The sequence below is a fragment of the Agelaius tricolor genome, unplaced genomic scaffold, assembly GCF_023055355.1.
Source record: "Agelaius tricolor isolate 1412-34295 unplaced genomic scaffold, bAgeTri1.0.p SCAF_14, whole genome shotgun sequence".
In the NCBI taxonomy this organism is placed as follows: domain Eukaryota; kingdom Metazoa; phylum Chordata; class Aves; order Passeriformes; family Icteridae; genus Agelaius; species Agelaius tricolor.
In genome coordinates, this window is record NW_027269274.1 from 20,789,528 (window position 1) to 20,804,000 (window position 14,473).

Here is a 14,473-nt window from a genome sequence, read left to right on the forward strand (position 1 = left end):
AAGGATGAGGAAAGCCCTCCTCCCCCAGCTGCTCACCTGATGGGATGAAGAGTGTCTGGCCTTGTTTAACAGTGCATTTGTAACATTTATCTACTTGGTCTGCAAAAAACATCTCACTGTGATTTGCTGCTGACTGCCAGCGTTCATACAGAGAAATATTTGCAGAGGCTGGTTTGATGAGATAAAAGATCTTTTCTCCCTGAATTAGAAATATAAAATTAGCAATGAGCAGCCAAATCAAACAACACTGCACTGGCGTAAACACACACACACACACACACACACACACACACACACACACACACACAAGTAGTTGTCTAAATATACATGTATGTGTATTTTGGCAGTATTTAAATAAAACTAATTAGTCAGCTTTTTACAGAAGGGCTGAAATAATGAAATCACATCTGACTACATCTGCTCAGATTTGCAGGAGTGATGGTACAAAAGGTTTACAGTGCCAGGTTCCATCACACTGCAAAAATATGACGTGGTATCTTTAAGACCTAGGGTGATATATGTGCAGAAGGCACTAAACAAATATTAAAATCCTAATAGAGAGAAAATACACAGAGGACTTCCATGCTCCAAGTGCTTTCTCACTCAGGAGACCCTGGCACCTCAGGGAGGGCACTCACTTAGAGCAGTTAAGGCTCGGATGCAACAGGACAATGATGAAAAAACCTGAGAACTGAATTTTGGAGAGAATTCTATGATGGCCTTTGTGGATAAAATTGAGTTTGTTATTAGCTACACCTGAAAGCCAGGCTCCCTCACCTTCAGCACGTGGTACCAGGCAGAAGCCCCCCCAGAGTCTATGTGGAAGTCAGTGTAGCTGTCCTTCACGCAGATCAGGCAGTACTTGGTCACTTTGGGTTTAGCCAGCAGAGCATCGTCAGGCCAGTAATTTTCCACCCAGGACAGCTTCTTCACGATATCAGGAGGCTCTACAAAGCTGGACATCCTTACAGACAGAGTGGAGAACAGACAGGCAGCTTTTAAAACAGAGCACCAGGACCCTGGTACAGCAAGAAGCAAGTGTGACAAAACCTGCATGGTAAACTGGAGCAGCTCCTCTTGTGGCAGTGGAACTGCTCATCATTCAGAAAATTAGGGAAAACTGTTTACAGACAGAGATTTAAGGTTTTTTAAGTGTGATGACTTTACAACAATCCTTTGCCTTCTTTCAGCAGTATCATCTATGATCAAATATGCGACGGATGGTTGTAGTTTTCCAGCCCCTGCTACGCAGGCTCAGGGACCAACACTGCTATGATCACAGTCACCTTCCCAGCCCCCTCCAGAACAGAAAGTGAAATGTGTGCACTTGGACAGAACTCCCCTGGTAAACCAGAAAAATTAGCAAGTCAAGCTTAATATTAATATTCCAAATAACAACAACATTAATGCTTGTCGATAAGTAACTCTTGATCTGATGCTGAAAATCAGCAATCTTATTTAGATGGAGTACATTATATCAAAAGCTCAGAAGAAGGAAAAAGTCTAACTTGGGTTGACAATGCGAATATATTTAAATATAAGATATATAATACATATTTTATAATTTATATGAATGAATCTATTTATGTACATTAAGAACATACTCTTACTGGATATGTATCTAAATTTATACAAAATGTTATCTTCATTCATACTGAACATATGTTCCTATTTATTTATTTATTTTTGTCATTCATATATTATGTTTTTGTCAAATACATAACATATACTAGAATCACAGCTAAGACAATGCAGTGGCATGACAACCAGATATTAAATGTTTCGTCCTAGAATGTGCTAAATTTTTGATTCAAATAGTCCAAAATTTGGGCTGATAGTGCAGGAGGTGAAGATTCACTGCTAGACACTCTAAAATACCACGTCAGTAAAAGTATCTGCACTTCAAGCCAATATTAAATGCTCCCACATGTCATTGTGCTCAGTGTCAAGCCCTAATGACAATAACTCCATTTCCATGGCAGGGAAGATGGAGCTGTGCATTCAATTAAACTGTCACTGTCTATGCTAAGAAATAAAATATTTGCTACTTATGTCTCGATTAGCGGAGTATGAACGACAGCTGCAGCAGTCCTTCAGGAAAAAAGACATCCCATTATTTGGGGAAAATGGCAGAAAGCTGAAAAAATCTCTGCTGAAAATGCCGGTGGTCTCAAACCTGCAGTGAGCAGAGCTGCTCTCTGCAGTGATGGGGGTGAGCCACTAAATCCCAGCCTGGGAAAAATGAGCTTGTCATTATACACCAGCCTTCTTTTCCAGCCTTCATGCTGAAGCAGGATGCTCCCAAAAACAACCATTCTTTGTTTTTCTGCTGACATTCATTATCATCTGTGTAGTGTGTTTGTGTGTAAAAGGATCTTTTCCTTTTCCTGGTGCTTCCCTTCTGGAAGCACCAGCTACCCCAAAGGATCCAGGGCCTGTGAAAATAACCTGCACAGCTTTTGGGGTTGAGTATCTCAGAGATGGCCCTGCCCACTGCTGGAAGGAAAGCACTGCTCAGCTATGGCAGCACAGCTACAGAGAGCACCAGGCAGTGCCCTCAGCATTGGCATCAGCTAATCATGGAATCACGGGCTGCTTTGGGCTGGAAGGGACCTTAAAGACCAGCTTATTTCCACCTTGTCCTGGGCAGGGACACCTTCCACTGTCCCAGGCTGCTCCAAACCCCAGCGTCCAACCTGGCCTTGGACACTTCCAGGCATTCAGGGGCAGCCACAGCTGTTCTGGGCACCCTGTGCCAGGACCTGCCCACCCACACAGGGAGGAATTTCTTGGAATTCTTCAGAGGAATATCTGATCCCTCTGATCTGCACAATCACCTCCAGCACCACCCTGACCCTGAGCTGCTGTCAGACAGATCACAGGCTAGCTGGCAAAAGCACTGAAAGCATAACTAGAACACATGCTGTAGGATTACAGAATTATAACAAAATTCCAAAGTTATTCTCCTCAAAGGACACCCAGTGACATGTTACCCTACACCTAAAGTCAGAACAACCAGAAGCTGTTGAACAACTTTCCCTAAGGAGGAAAAGCACCGGGGAAGGCAGAGGCTGAACCCAGCCACATATCCCAGACACAATGTGAGATTCAGTAATTTAAAATTATAATTTATATATATAATTCTATGTGAGCAATATTAATATAATTCATAAATAAACACATAGGGTAGTATAGTATTCAGCTATGTTATTATATAGAAATATGTTATATACAAAATAATAGATTAAATAAAAATTATAAAGCGAAATAAATCTGTAGTAATTACTGTGCAGCAGGGTGGACCCTTACCTGGTGTCAGAGAACTCCAGGTTTGTGACATTTAAGACCCTTTTCCTGTTTGTGCTGTAGTAATAATCCACAAATTCCTTGAGCTTCATCTTGCAATCTTTCTGCTTGGTGACATCAGTGACATCAACGCTCCGCTCTGGCCCTGCACATGAATTCAGTGGAGAGGACAGGTTGATGGACACCCTGCCTTGCCCCCTTTTCTATGCTTGGGGGTGAGTTAACCTGTCCAGAAACATCTCAATCTTCTGTTTTTCTGACCTTTTCAGCCCTTGGATCCTCCCTGTTGCTTTTGTTTGCACCCACACAGACACACATGCACAAAAGACCTGCATATACATAAATACCTATCAAATGGTGCTTTTGTAGTCCTGAACCTGGGAAAACCATTCCTTGATGCTACTTTGGCTGTTACTGCTTATGCAGAGCTGTGGAGAGCAGTGCAGGCTGGCTCAGCCTGACTGCCAAGCTGCCACACAAAACAAGAATGACTTAATTGCTAACTACAACCTCCCACTACCTAAAAAGCTGCACTGAGACCAGCACAGCTCATAGCACAGACAATATTTTAGAATACATTTTACAATTTTCCATACAACTAATTATTTCTATAGAGCAGCTGAGCTCCAAGCACTGCAATGCCAGGTACCCACCAACATAGTTCTCGACATCGCTGACGTAGAAGGTGGGGGCAGGCACAGCCAGGCCCAGCCCATCCTTTTTGGGGACCAGGATGGGCTCAGCAAAGCCCTTCTCTTCCAAATACTCTGCTGTCAGCTGGCTGCCTGGCACTTTCACCACTATGTCTTCAGCACTGCAAAAGCAAACACAGATTCAGTGGTCAGGAGCTCCACACCGAGTTTGGAATGTTTTGCATTTCACTGCTGAAAGGAAGACACTGTGGAAAAGGAATTATGGGCAAATTAGGTACACAAGCCAAAACCCCATTTATTGCAAAGCAGAAAGGGCACAAAAAATCATGCAATCACTCGAGCCTCATGCTCCAGCTACTGGGAAGTCCTAAAATAACAGCTTATGGCAAAAGACCATTTTCCTCAGCTGTAGCATCAGTCGAGCTACCAGTGATCAATGTTAAAGAATTAATGTTAAATGTTTCACTCTAAAGAAGATGAGGTTAAAAATGTTACCCAATCTCAAATAAATGGCCCTAGAAATGCTTTGCAAATAATTTTAAAGCAGTTGAATAATGTGCTCAGGAAGTATTCTGCAGATCATTTTGAAGTGGCAGGGATACTTTCCACTACCCCAGGCTGCTCCAAGCCCTGTCCAGCCTGGCCTTGGACACTTCCAGGCATCCAGGGGCAGCCACAGCTGCTCTGGGCACCCTGTGACAGGGCCTCTCCACCCTCACAGAGAATAATCAATTTAATTGTTTTCACTGCTACTCTTGCTACTCCAGCACTATTTTGGTATTAAATATTTTAGAACAGAATTACATGAATAATATTTTTTGCCTTTTTGCTCCCTTCAGTGTTCCTTTTGACCTGAGACCCTCCCAAGCACTCACTGGGGGTTGTCATTCCCTGCCTCATGCTTGGAGTCACCAGTGATGCTCCTGGTGTGACCCTGTGTCCCCTCCAGCAGCCTCCAGGTGCTGGGGCCTGGTCTGTCCCATCTGCACATCCCATTCATTTGCTTTGTGGGAGAAAGTTCCTCCACAAGACTTTGTGTCTCAGTCCTGGATCTTGCAGGTATTTCTTTGTTCTACAGACCTTCCTGTCTCAGGAGATTTCATTTGGCAGCAGGATTTTCTTATGCATACATTAATGAGTAACAAAGAGAAAAAATGGGGGGCTGTATTATTTATAACAATGTTGGAGTGACTCAGAGATACTGTTTGTGTGACTGCAGTCTCAGAGGCCACCCGAGGTTACTGAAATCAGTCTGCCTGGGCCATAAATCTTTCTTAAAATGAGCTATGCAACCTGTCAAATTACAAATTACAAAAAAAAAAAAAAAAAAAAGACAAGCAGCAAAGATAAAAAACCTTGCAGGCCCCAATGGAAATAGCCAGGCAAGTAAAAATACTGGATCCTGAGCTCAGCAAAACACAAAACACTCTGTATAAGCTGCAAAATACTTTACAGGACTGTTTTCAGTTTTTTCTTTAAGCAGCCTAAGACTAGTATCTTAAATAAAGTGTGAAATTAAATTCTCCATAAAAAGGAAGAAGTTCTGTGTTTACTTTGCCAGTCTCCAAGGATTCTTCTAAAATAATTAGTTATTAATAATTAAGGATTTATTTGGCTACAGCCTACATTAAAGAGCCAAAAGAAAATGATCACTCTTGCAAATGGCTGTGGAGCAGCCTAATAACATGTGGGACATGTCACCTAACAATTAGCACCATTCATTACCCCAGTGAGAGAGCCTTTGTCACCCCGTGACTGAGTATGTCATTGTTCTGTCCAAGATGGGCACAGGCTTCAGCAAAGTCGTTAGAATTTTAAGAACTGGAGAATTCTATGCAATAAGTGGGTTAGTTTCTTATGCAAATGGATGTTCTAGGGGCCAAACACACTCTGGTTCAGCCTGGAGAAGAGAAGGTTCTGGGGAGATCCCAGATCCACTTTTAGTGCCTAAAGGGGGCTTATAAAGAACAGCAAGAGTGAGTTTCTTCAGAGGCAGACAGTGATAGGACAAGAGAGAAGAGTTTTAAACTAGGAGAGATTTAGATTGGATGTTTGGAAGGAATTGTTCTCTGTGAGGGTGGGCAGGCCCTGGCACAGGGTGCCCAGAGCAGCCCCTGGATCCCTGGCAGTGCCCAAGGCCAGGCTGGACAGGGCTTGGAGCAGCCTGGGACAGTGGAAGGTGTCCCTGCCATGGCAGGGGCGGCACTGGGTGGGCTTTAAGGTCCCTTCCCACCCAAACTATTCTCTGATTCCATAATCCTTGCCTTCCCAAATCCCAGCATCTATGGAAATCCACAGGCACTGGGCTCAGCTGAGAGGAGATCTGAATACAGCTGCACAAATGTGAAAAAGGGAAGAGCCTGGGACATCTGCAATCAAACAGCACTGATTTAATCACCAATACTCTTCAATGCTTCCAGCACAGACCATCCCCAGCCTCCCAGGACCCCAGCACTGCCCCTGTACCCCGTCCACAGCGAAACCCACCTGGGAAATGTCCGACTCCGCAGCTCTTTGATAAACACTTGGCTCCCATTCTGCACAGGCTTCACCTCCGTTGTCTGGCCGGTATCATGCTTATGCCAATTTCTTTTCTTTTTCACTGAAAAAGAATGAATTGGACAGCTATGTTAAGTTGAAGGTAATTATTAAGACATTGGCAGGAAGGATGAATCTTCATTTAATTTCTCTCCTGAGCAGAGTGGAGGGAACCCCTGCCACACTGCCCTGCAGATTTTAATATTGCTCTCAGTGCCCCATTAGACAATCGTGGTGCAGCTGAAGATCCATTACAGAGTGAGCAGTGAGCATTTTGGAGCAGAGGGCAGCAGCTGGGTAATTGCTGAGCTGCAGTGCCTGCAGCCTCACACAAGCACTGGCTCTGGACACCCTGGGCTCTCACACTGCCCCCCATCCTCACCAGGGGCCAAAAGCCCCTCAGCACAACCTGCAGGATGGATCTGTGGGAATTACCATTCTGTGGGATTACTGCATTTGTCAGGAATCACCTCAGAATAAAGCTCTGTCCAGCAGTGCTGCATTTGACACCAAGTTTGATGGGATTTTAGTGTGCCCTGAACAGAGCATGGACAGGGAAGGAAAAGGAAAAGGAAAAGGAAAAGGAAAAGGAAAAGGAAAAGGAAAAGGAAAAGGAAAATTAAGTAGTTCCTAGAAGTGCAGGGAAGGGAATTTATTATGGCTCAGAGCTGCAGCTGATTGAGGCCCCTTGACGGTGCTCCCAGTGAGGGATGGACACACAGGACAGTCCTTAAGGGAGGGATAAAGGGCCAGCAGGAATGAGCACACGTGAGCCAGTGAGGTTTCAGTGTGGTTTTGCCCTGCCTCTGACAGCCAGATAACACAAAGCAAGAAAAACTGGTCCTGCTTTTTCCCTGAGTCAGCACTATCTCCCTCAGCTGTTCCTGCTTCCACAGTGAGTGCAGAGAAACTCACTTTGGTAGGAAACCGGGTTTTTCCTCATTTGTATCATTTAAAGCCTCTGTTAATAAAATTTTCATATGTCACATACTTTCATTTCCCACCCTTGTTTTACATCAAGAAACTCAGTATTTCACCCCAAGTCCAGACCTCTTAACAAAACAGTGAGGGAAGGCAGCAGACACCTCACGGATGGCACCCACTCCTCACTCTTTGCACAGACACAGATCCATACACTTTTCCATTAAGAAAGGAATCTGAAGGCTAGAGATATAATACATGAAATTTGGAAAGAGCAAATTTTGCTTTCCCAACCACAGCCCTGGAACAACTCAAGGAAAGACATCTCCCAGGGAGTCCATCCCAGGTTTTGCACAAAGCATGTTGGGTTTATTAGTTCCATGCAGGCTCCAGCCTAGCTGGAGATATTCATTAAAGCTGCTAGTTCTTTATCTTAATGACTCTCAGGCTTAGTGTATTAATTCAATGCTCCTGGTAACAAAGGAAACAAGCCTGGCTTGAATGACAAACCTTCCTCCTCTCCCTCCCTTCCCAACCTCTGCCCCCTCCCCCTCTCAGCACATCCAAATCCACACCACGAGTGTGCTGATTGCACTCTGAGTACAAGTCCCAGGGAAAGAGGTGTCACTTGCCACAGGAAAATTAAAGAGCTCAAGCACATTCCTTTATTACACACCAGATAGCACAGAGCGTCGGGAAATGAAGGCGACGGATCAGTGCTGAATTAACAAATCCACTGCAATGCTCCCACAACCTCTGGGGAGCTCTTTGCCTCAGCACCAAGAGCTGGCAGGTGCCCAACTTTCCCATGAACCTCCCCATCCACCTCTCCCATCCAGCTCTGCCATCCTCCTCTCCCTATCCAGCTCTGCCACCCAGCTCTCCCATCCACCTCTCCCCATCCTCCTCTCCCCATCCACCTCTCCCGTCCAGCTCTGCCATCCTCCTCTCCCCATCCAGCTCTGCCACCCAGCTCTGCCACCCAGCTCTCCCATCCACCTCTTCCCATCCACCTCTCCCATCCAGCTCTCCCATCCACCTCTCCCCATCCTCCTCTCCCCATCCAGCTCTGCCATCCAGCTCTCCCCATCCAGCTCTCCCATCCAGCTCTGCCATCCAGCTCTCCCCATCCAGCTCTGCCATCCTCCTCTCCCCATCCAGCTCTCCCATCCAGCTCTCCCATCCACCTCTCCCCATCCCTCTCCCCATACACCTCTCCCATCCAGCCCTCCTGCAGAGGCAGCCTGGATTCTCTCCCCAGAGCATTCCCCAGGAGGGGCTGTCCCCTGGACAGCAGCTGGAGTCCATTACACTGCTTCAAACACTTGACCCTTGGCCATTTTCAGCCACACTTTCTATATTTTGTCTTTGCCATGAACACCACAGTAAGGACTAAAGGCTCATTCTCATGTGCAACAGATCCCAGCTTGGGCCAGAAAAGCTACTTTTTTGTAATTTATCACAGATTTCTTTTTCTGCAGATCTTTCTGGTCCAGATTTAACCTTGGAAGTCCAACACTGGAAACAAGGGAATAAATTTTTATAAAAACTGTATCTCAAAATGAATAATTCACAGGTATACATACATTATTTCAAAGCTATTTGTGTAGAAGGGATCATCAACTTGAATTCTTGGGAGGAATGAAAGGGTGGTCAAGCATGGGATGGGGCTGCCCAGGGAGGGGTGGAGTCCCCATCCCTGGAAGTGCTCATGGAACTGCAGGACATGGCACTCAGTGCTCTGGTCTTAACGAGCTGGTGATCAGTCACAGGCTGGACTAAGTGATCTTGGAGCTTCTTCCAGCCTAAATGACTGTTTGACTTTAAAGCCCATCTTGTTCTAGCCAGGACCAGGGTGCTTCCCTAGAGCAGGGATACCCAGGAGCACCCTGTGAGCTCTCTACTCATCAACACCAAAGGTTGTAAGTACTTAAAGCCAGCCACAGCCTTTGGCTCACTTCCAGCTCTGTAACTCCACTGATTCCAAAGGATTTCTCCTGATTTTCACTGTGGCAAATGAGGCAGCAATCAAAGCCAGCATTTCAGATTGTGCTATGAAAATGAGCCAAGCCTGCCCAAATGAAGCCCTTACATTTTCTTGAAATGATGTCAGAAAATGTTGGATGAATATGGATGATTTTTCCCAAAGAGAAGTCCCTACACATTTCATTCAGCAGGAATGGCTTAAAATGCCATGTGACAGGAAGCAATCTTCTGAGAGCAGCCACTGGCCACAGTGGTAATGTGGAAAAATGTAAGGAGAGGAAAATGATTTTTAAATTTGACATCTGGAAAATATATCTGGTAGAAGGCGAGCTCCAGAAATACATGTATATTTTTAAATCCAGACAAGTTGCATAACAGACAATTGGTGTCTGTGCTTCCCTTTGCTAATCTCACAATAATTAAATCCTACCATGAACTACTGCTGCTGGAACAACTCCTACTCCTTTACAGAGCTGATAGTGCTGGATAACGGGTCTGAACAGATTCTGGAGCAGTTAATAAGCAAAGGAAGAGATCTCCCAGCAGTGCCCAAGCCCTGCAGCAGGATATCCTCCATGCAAATTCCAGCAGATGGAATTCACCAGCCAAGCCGCTCCCTCCTTCACTTCTCCCAGCTTCTAACTCCTCTGGCCTGGTGTACCCTGCAAGGATGGGCTAGAGTAGAACAGCCTCCTTTTTCCACAGAATCCACGACTCTACACGTTAGCAGGGAAAATTACTATGCAGCTTGTGACCTTGTCACCAAAACTCAAGGTAAGGATAGTAATGATTTATATTTAAATAAAATTCTTGCACTTCACTTCTTTGATGATTGGTGTTGCATGTCATTAAACTGCCTATGCTGTATTCAAAGAGAGAAAAGGAAGTGTCCATGCTGTCCTACAGAATGGATGTGGCCTGTATTCCCACCATGCTGCATCCCCAGAGGGAAGAGGGTCAAGGGACACCTTCTGAAACCCCAGCTGCAGAGCTGCCCCAGATCTGCAGGCTGCAACATCAGAAGGACATGGAGCTGCTGGAGAGATCCAGAGGAGGCTCTGGAGCTGCTCCAGGGCTGGAGCCCCTCTGCTCTGGGGAGCCCCTCTGCCAGGCTGGGAGAGCTGGGGGTGCTCATGTGGAGAGGAAAAGGATCCAGGGAGAGCTCAGAGCCCCTTGCAGGAACTGAAGGGGCTCCAGGAGAGCTGGAGAGGGACTGGGGACAAGGGATGGAGGGACAGGACACAGAGAATGACTTCCACTGCCAGAGGGCAGGGATGGATGAGATATGGAGAAGAAATTGTTCCCTGTGAGGGTGGGCAGGCCCTGGCACAGGGTGCCCAGAGCAGCTGGGGCTGCCCCTGGATCCCTGGCAGTGCCCAAGGCCAGGCTGGACAGGGCTTGGAGCAGCCTGGGACAGTGGGAGGTGTCTGAGCCCATGGCAAGGGCTGGCACTCTGCTCCAGCAGCACTTTCTGCTGGGTTGAATGCTCTGGGACACATCAGTGGATTTTTATTTGGATAAAAATAACTGGATAGACAGAAACCTTTTAAAAAGCATCAGAATGTTGTTGTCAATTCAACTCTCCTCATCATAACTGGTATATTAAACTTGCAATCTTTTTATCAAAACTGCCATGTCTTGAATTCCAGGATGACACACCCTAGTTTTTATAGAACTGATATTCAATTCCTGATTATAGGCTTTTGCTGCTTCTGACTGGGTTTTTCCCCTTGCCCTGAAAAGCAGGTGCCTTTCATAATTTATATTTTTTTTTAAGTGAAAGAAACCAAAGTATCAGACCCATCTCAGTGTTGTGCACTGACAGACTCAGAGGGTGGAGGTCCTGTGCTGCCTCTTCCCTCCTGGGTTAGGAACAGTCTGGGAGTGCCTGCAATCACCCCCCCCTCCAATCCCAAATCATTCACTTCAAAATGATTTGTGGTTATTTGTGTAACCAGGAAAACAAAACACTAGAAAGGCTGATCCTTTCAAACCACAACATTTTGTAGGAACATCCTGATTTTGTTAAGTCCTTCAGAACCAGCCCCCCAACCGGGATTTTGCCAGCTTCTCAGTTGGACCCTCTGGGAGACAGGAGCACCTTTAGGTTATTCAGGTTTCCAGTTCACATTTGATTTTTAAAAAATCCCAGTGGAAATACAATTCTATTTTTTGCCCACAAAGCAAACACTTCAGACTCCACCCCATTCCCACTAGAAATTTCTTAAACTTTAACAATTAAGGCAATACAGAAATAATTGCTTGGGTTAAAAAATCTGAATTTTAACACAACAGGAGTCACTTTCCAGTCATCCCTTATTTCACACTAAATAAAAGGTCATCAGGATTCCCTCAGCTCCAGCAGATGAGCACGGTGCTCTTCCTCTGCAGGATGCCCTCAGGTTGCAGAGCAGCAGGATCCTCCCTGGCACTGTTGCTTATTTATAATAACTGGTTTTCAAGCAAAGCATTTCATCTTTCACAGGGATTGGTTTCTTTTCCTTTTTTTCCTCCATTGTATAATAGAAAGAATTTGTGAATTAATCTGACCAAAGCAAACACATCCCACGATTCCTTCCCAGACAAAACACCCACTGAGATCAACTGTCACTTTTGCTCAGGAGAATCCTTTTCCTATGAAAGAAATGCAAGAATTGGCACCCTCAGTGTATCCTACAATTTTGACTGACACTGAAATTGCTGCAATTGCTGCAATTCTATATCCAGGCCAAGCACAACAAACTGCTTCTTACTCTCCTCATTTGCAGACAGAAAACTCCATGTAGGTTCCAAAACTCCCTGTATTAGCACTTAGCTGCCTCCACAGGGTTTTTCTAGCCCACATTACTGAGTGTGGGCACAGTTCAACCAAGGAAGGACACTCAGTTTTTTTGTGGGGCTGGGGACTGCAGTTTTCCAGGTAAGTGCCTGCATGAGCTCACACACGTGCCTAAGGCTGCAGCAAAAGCTCCGTGATCCAACCTGCAGCTTCCTCCCACTAACATCTTTCTTCACCTTCTGGTTTGAATTCCAATATTTATGGCACATGATACCGAGGCGTGCCTTTTGTAATGACCAAAACAAAAAGCTCCAGTTGTTCAAACATCCCCACCCTGCTGCATGTCAGGGACTGGCTGCACAGGGGTACTTACAGGTCGACTTTCCGTGGGTTTTCTCACAATTTGGACAATGATAGATGTCAATGTCCGGTGCCTCTTCTTCTTCCACACCAACACAGCTGGAACACAAGAAGGTAAATCTGACATTAGCCCGACTATGCTCAAGCATACCATTAATGAATATAGCCCCATGTGTTTGCCATGCAGCTGCACTGACAAGCTGTACCAGCTTTGGGGCCCTGTACACTGGTACAGACTGGCTTTTTGTAGCCTATATCCTGAGGGCTTCCAAAAGCTGCCAGCCAGAAGCCCACCCAGTAGCCCACTGTGGAACTCCATGAAAATGTGGCAGACAGACCCACAGATTTTTTTTTTTTCCCAAGGAGACTATTTTGTACCTACACAGTTCTCCCAGTACCATCCCACATAAACCCAGTTAACAAAACACACCTTCACAAAATATGTGTGGGCAGCTGTGAAGTACCAGAGGGATCTTGGGAAGGGATACCATGTGCACAACTTCCACAGGTCCCACCTCTGCTGCAATGTAGGAAGATGAGGAGGTGGAGCAGACACCCAGCTCAGCACTCCTGGCTGTGCCAGGATGCCACCGAGGTGGGTTTGGATGGGACACACCAGCAGCAGCCCTGGGCACACCCATGGACAATCCTGTGGGAGCACAGGCTGGGGAGGAGCCAGGCACACAGCTAAGCATTGAAGCACCCAAGACAAGAAGCTGCTGCACAGTCCAAGTGCCAAGCAGGCAGCCAAAGAATCCAGGTGCAGCATGGCACTGTCCTGGCCATGGAGGAAGGGCAAAGGGGACTCTGCTCCTGCTGCCTGTGTCAGGAGCAGCCCAGGCTGCAAGGCACCACACAGGGAAAAGGGTTCAGTGGGGTGCTGTGGGATCCATCCCTGGTGCCTTGGCTCCATGGGAGCTTAGCTAGGCTAAGATCACCCACCAGAGGCATCAGAGGCACCTTAAGCTCCAGCACAAGGAAGGCTGGATCACACTGTGCCGAGAGCCCTCCTGGGCTTTCTCTACTTCATCTCCTGAAATGCCTCCCCAGTGCTCTGCAGGGAGCAGGGAACAGCTGCCAGTGCTCTGAATCAGCAGAGAGCACCTCTCAGTGCTCCTCAGCTCACAGAGAACAACAACACTGCTTTTCTGCCAAGGAAAAGGCATGGGCAGGGGTCACACAGTGCCACCTCCACGCACAAGGCCACATTCTGTCTCCTGGCATTCCCCAGCAGGGCTGAGCACTGACGAGAGCAGGAATTCAGAGTTTATGGTTCTTGTGTCTGCACGGAGGAAGCAGAGCAGAGGATGGCTGCTCCATCCCAAAGGCCAGGCAGCAGAGTGAGCCAGTTCCACCAAGCACCTCCCAGAACCTCTCAGATCATTCTCGCTCCGTTCAAGCTCTGCAGGACACCAGCATGTCCAAAAATCGTTCAGCAATGGGAGAAATTCACACAGGGTGGACACATCAGCAGCACCTGGTGCTGGTCCAGAAGCAGGAAAGCCATGACCTGGGTGCTGATAAAGGAGGATAACACACAGTCCTGTGCCCACCCCTCCCATGAGAGTCCCTGGACCCACTCCCTGAGGGTTCTGGGTGCCCTTGGCAGGGTGTACAGGTGTCCAAGAGCCAACACAAGCACGCCTGGGGCAGGGGAGCAGCTGCTCAAATGCACTGTGAGCCCCATTGCCAGAGGTGGTTTTGAACCCCCTGCTGACCCCGAGGCCCACGGTGGCGCATGTCACCATCACAAACCACAGACACACCTGCTGCTGGAGAACAGCAGCAACAAAACCAAGGCTGCAACCATGCTGGGAAAGGCCAAACTAGCTTAGATACAGCAGCACATCCTTTTTATTACCATTGTAACTGTTGTGTCAAAATAAGATTCTGCCAGAAACCTTGGTAGGTATGGTGCCGCAGTTGCAAC

The 14,473-nt window shown here is 46.6% G+C and overlaps 1 protein-coding gene across 3 annotated transcripts in view; it reads right to left on the bottom strand.

Moving 5' to 3' along the window:
- The window catches only part of PHF2 (PHD finger protein 2), a 56,926-nt gene that overhangs the window by 17,951 nt on the left and 24,502 nt on the right, over window positions 1–14,473 (bottom strand). For all 3 annotated transcript variants that reach the window (XM_071440097.1, XM_071440098.1, XM_071440096.1), the window contains exons 2-7: window positions 12,557–12,642; window positions 6,447–6,561; window positions 3,960–4,120; window positions 3,310–3,451; window positions 778–964; window positions 37–199 (exon numbers count right to left, since the gene is read on the bottom strand). In XM_071440097.1, the coding sequence (XP_071296198.1) occupies window positions 37–199; window positions 778–964; window positions 3,310–3,451; window positions 3,960–4,120; window positions 6,447–6,561; window positions 12,557–12,642 (854 nt within the window). The remainder of the gene's footprint in view (window positions 1–36; window positions 200–777; window positions 965–3,309; window positions 3,452–3,959; window positions 4,121–6,446; window positions 6,562–12,556; window positions 12,643–14,473) is intronic.